General features: G+C 43.9%; 1 protein-coding gene across 8 annotated transcripts in view; it reads right to left on the bottom strand.

Annotated features, from left to right (window-relative positions):
* Positions 1-4,035, bottom strand: part of HNRNPA3 (heterogeneous nuclear ribonucleoprotein A3) — an 18,975-nt gene that overhangs the window by 13,481 nt on the left and 1,459 nt on the right. For 4 of the 8 annotated variants that reach the window (XM_025192399.1, XM_014525972.2, XM_025192405.1 and 1 more), the window contains exon 2: positions 1,756-1,858. In XM_025192399.1, the coding sequence (XP_025048184.1) occupies positions 1,756-1,858 (103 nt within the window). Of the gene's footprint in view, positions 1-1,755; positions 1,859-3,156; positions 3,282-3,749; positions 3,884-4,035 lie in introns of those variants that run through there. The other 4 variants (XM_025192400.1, XM_025192404.1, XM_025192401.1 and 1 more) reach the window with 4 other exon arrangements.

Raw genomic sequence — 4,035 nt, 5'->3', positions numbered from 1 at the left:
GCCCCCACGCGGCAGCAGCAACCGCCTCCATTTTGTGTCCGGACTCGCCTCCTTCACCCGCAATATGGAGCCTAGCCGCGAGGGTCACGTGACAGCCGGCCACAGCGGCGCACGCGCAGCCAGCACAGCTCTGCCTCCTCCTCCCCAGTTCTGCTCCCGCTAAAACCCCCGCGGGAGCCACGGCAAGGCCGACACCCCGGCGACAATAAGCCGACGCTTGAAGCGCCCTCCCCGACAGCTTTGCACAGTAGCTCAGTGACATTCAGTGATCAGACTGCACCATCTCCCAGAAATTTTTTAAAAGTTATGTTTTGGCCCCAAACTGAGCAGTTTCTCCCCAGCAATGCCTGCATTCCTCAGCAGGCTTACAGGAATCAACTCTTGTTGGAAATAATTTCCCAGCCACTTTCCCAGGCTAAAAAGAGATCTGCTGATGCTTCCTCCGCCTGAGAAGGGTGTTCAATTACTCAAAGAAGAATTTTTCCAGCTGTTCTAATTGGTCTAAAGGTATCCATTTACCTAAAGAACAGAACAGTGTCTGCCCAGAGTCAATCACTCTTACCACCCAGCTGAACTACCTTCTGAATCTACCAAGTGTCTCAAAGGAGTAGCTACATTCTAGCCAAGGAAGCAAGAGTACCACAATGTTACAATGTTTAGAGCATCCCAATTTGTAAACAAAACTTTCTTTTTTTTGTAAGATCTGAACTCTACTCCAGATATGGTCAGCTAAAATATTTTCCTTTGCAGCATAGTGCCACATCTTGACTACAAGAAATGTTTAACCAAGAAAGAAGAAAACTTATCTAGTTTGTAATGTTTAATTTTTCCAGAGTTAAAAAGCTGGCCCAGACTCAGAACTCGTATCTTTGAAAGACGCTGGTTTCCAATTACTGGTATGTCTTCTGACTCTTTTTTGTTCTTGGTTAAGTCAAAGAGTGGGAGAGAAGCTCCCGTGCCTTCAGCAGACAAATCTGAGCTCCAACTTCAGGTGTACACACAAGCACAGACCTTGCTCCTTGGGAGAGGATTAAGTTTATCTGCTCCCAATTTCTGGAAGAGGAGCATTTATTTATTTATAGCTTGTCCCTACTCTACTAGTTTCTTCCTGCCCCACATTAGCATCCCTACCTATCACTTTTCACTTGTCTGCCTCTACCCTCCAACACATTCACATCTCATGTCCAGTAAAGGCCAGAAGGGCTTCCTACTGAAAACAATGGGACATGGCTCATTTTACTAGAGGCAAGGTTATTTCTTTCTTCAATGGTTTTTAATTAGACACAGTCTTTGTTCTCACCAAGAAAACAGGGAAAAGTTCTTAAGACCAAGAGCTGATAGGGTTACTGTTGAAGAACTCATTAATTTACTGCTGAGACCCTCTCCCCAAAATAAACCTGTCCTTTAAAAGCATCAATACTCAACCTGTCAAAACAAGGGGTTCTGAAGACACGACTATAAAATCTCCTAGTAACAGACTGGAAGAAAAGATTGTGGACAACTTATTGATATGGCAAAACAAAGAAGCAATCTTTTCTTCCATTCTGTTACTGAGACTGTAATACGCGTCTTCAGAACCCCTAGTTTTACCAGATTGAGTGTTGATGCCTTTAGAGGTAGGTTTATTTTGAAGGGAGGGTCAGCAAGAAGTCAGCAAATTCAAGCAAGCGTAGCCTGGTAAAATTCTGTTTTATAAACCAGTGTCTCATCTACTCATAAGATATCCAGAATTAACTTTAAAAATAAATACCGCACCTGTGAAGATCGCCTCCCTTTCCTCTTGTAGTCTTCAACGTCTCGGTCCTCCTTGAGGGTGGCCATTTTGGAAGAGTGCTCTAACTCAGTTGTTCCTTTTAACCTAAGGAGGGGACAAAAAGAAAAACCACACATACACAAGCAGGATGAGTTGATATTTACCCCGCTTTACATTCATTCCTTGCCCATATATAACAGACAGCCACCTTTCTCTAGGCTGCTGGGAGTGACAAACTGCATGTTGTAGGTTGTGCTCACATATACCAACTAATACCTATGAAGCTACCCATGGAATCCCATATTTTCTCCCAACTCTACAGTCATGTCAATAACTATGATTTTTAAAATTTTACTAATGGGATATGGGTGAGGTTAAGCTCCATAAGGAGAAAACAAGAGGTAGAAAAAGCCACAAGCAAGTTTGCAAGACAAGAACTACTAAAGTGCATCACTTGCTCTATATGGTTTCTTTACATTTTAGGGATTTAGATAAAAAGAACAGTTATACAATTTTACTCTTTGGGCCTCATTCACTGTTGAATAGCAAATATTTATCATGGTACCCAGCTTAATATGCAAGACTTCTGATTTCTATCCCCAATATGCTTCAAAAGGCCAAGTCAAAAAAAATCCTGTTTAAACATCACTTGTGTATTTGGTTTGCTTACTCACATTCTATTCACTGATCAAGTAACTTGTAGGACTTAAGCACTTACAAGGTGGCCAAAAGACTTAGAACGCAGGCCTGTGATTTGCTGGCCTGCACTGTTGTAAACATTTGCATAGGAATCCTCCAATGCAGGGGTTATCAACCTTTTTTAAGGAGTGTACACCTTCTGGGCACACTTCTGGTGGACAGAGAAAGAAAGTGTGTGTGTGTGTGTGTGAGAGCAACCAAACACACACAGACTGGGGGGGACTGTGCAGCTCACAGAGGGGAGCCGCTGCCCTCACCCCCCCCACCCTGCTTCAGGGAGGCAGTAGCACAGGGTGGTGGTGCTCCATCCTCACCTGCCTGCACTTAGCCCCTTGCCAAGTACTCCTGAGGGTACGCCTACCCCTGGTTGACAACCCCTGCTCTAATGGCACTGTAAAGTAGAACAGAAGAGGAACCAAGGGAAGGAGTCTAAAATCTTTTTTCGTTTAGATCTCTTCTGTTCCCTTTTCAGGCCTTCAATCCCCTTTCCTTCCTGTCAAAAGCTATGATCTTTAAAAGAGTTTCATGCTGGCCATCACCAGCAGGAGGTGAAAGAGGGACTGAAATTTGGTGCCACAACAGCAATGAGACTAGGAGGAAGAAGGATAACCACGTGTTTTGTGGTCACTAACACAGCAGATCATTTGGGATGCGAGTATGTATTATCCATATACATTAAAAAAAAAAAAAAAAAAAAAAATCACATTTGATACATTATGGCAACTATACCAGTCTGTAACTCCACAGGGCCAAACCATTGCTACTGCATTGGGAGAATGTCTTCCTTTGAAGTGTTAAAGGCACTCTGTATTCAGTAACTGGGCTAGAAACAATTGAAACAATTTATAGAGTTTAAAATAATCTTAGAGCAGGTGGGTTGATGACAGGAGATGCAATGTCAGGAAGACAGTTTAGGAGTCTAAAGTTTATAATGCTACTGATTATGTAAAACGGGAGAATGACAAACTAGTAAAATAACCCCCCCAATAAAGTGTTATTACTCATTCAAGGAATTATATGGATGTATCAACCTGCACAGGGCAGCTGGAAGTAAACCACTAAAGTGACAGCACAGAAGACTGCATATGCAAGAGACGCACACAAAAAAGCAGCTAAATTCAAAGATATTTGCACATTAGAAATTGCCTAATTCAATCCCAAAGCAAATGCCAATAATGCACTGTGAAGAGCTGGAAAGCATTAACTGAGTTACTTATGCTAGGGGTTTGTGAGATTTATTAAAGCGAGCGTCAGCAAGTTATGCAACATCCCTGAGGCTACTAAAGCAACTGCTTACTTGGAAAGCTAAGCAAGTTATCCTTAGCTGTTCTGTTGGAGTCTCCAGTTCCCTCCGTGTGGTGTAATGCTGGTTACTAACAGAGAGAGAGAGAGTTAGTTTCTCTCTTCCTTGCTTTTATAAGGCTCAGGCTAGCAGCCAGGGGCAGATAAGCCATCCCGCATTGTGCCCCGATGGCTGCCCCAGAACGTGGCGCCCACCCCGCTCTCCACGATGGGGGGAGGAGGGGGCAGGAAGGAGGCGGCAGCGGGCCCAGGCTGGCCCCGGGGCCTGAATCCAGCTCCAT

This window comes from Alligator sinensis, unplaced genomic scaffold, assembly GCF_000455745.1.
Source record: "Alligator sinensis unplaced genomic scaffold, ASM45574v1 scaffold1304_1, whole genome shotgun sequence".
Classification (NCBI taxonomy): Eukaryota; Metazoa; Chordata; order Crocodylia; family Alligatoridae; genus Alligator; species Alligator sinensis.
Note: the sequence above shows the minus strand (reverse complement) of the source record. Positions and strands in the feature narration are given on the sequence as shown.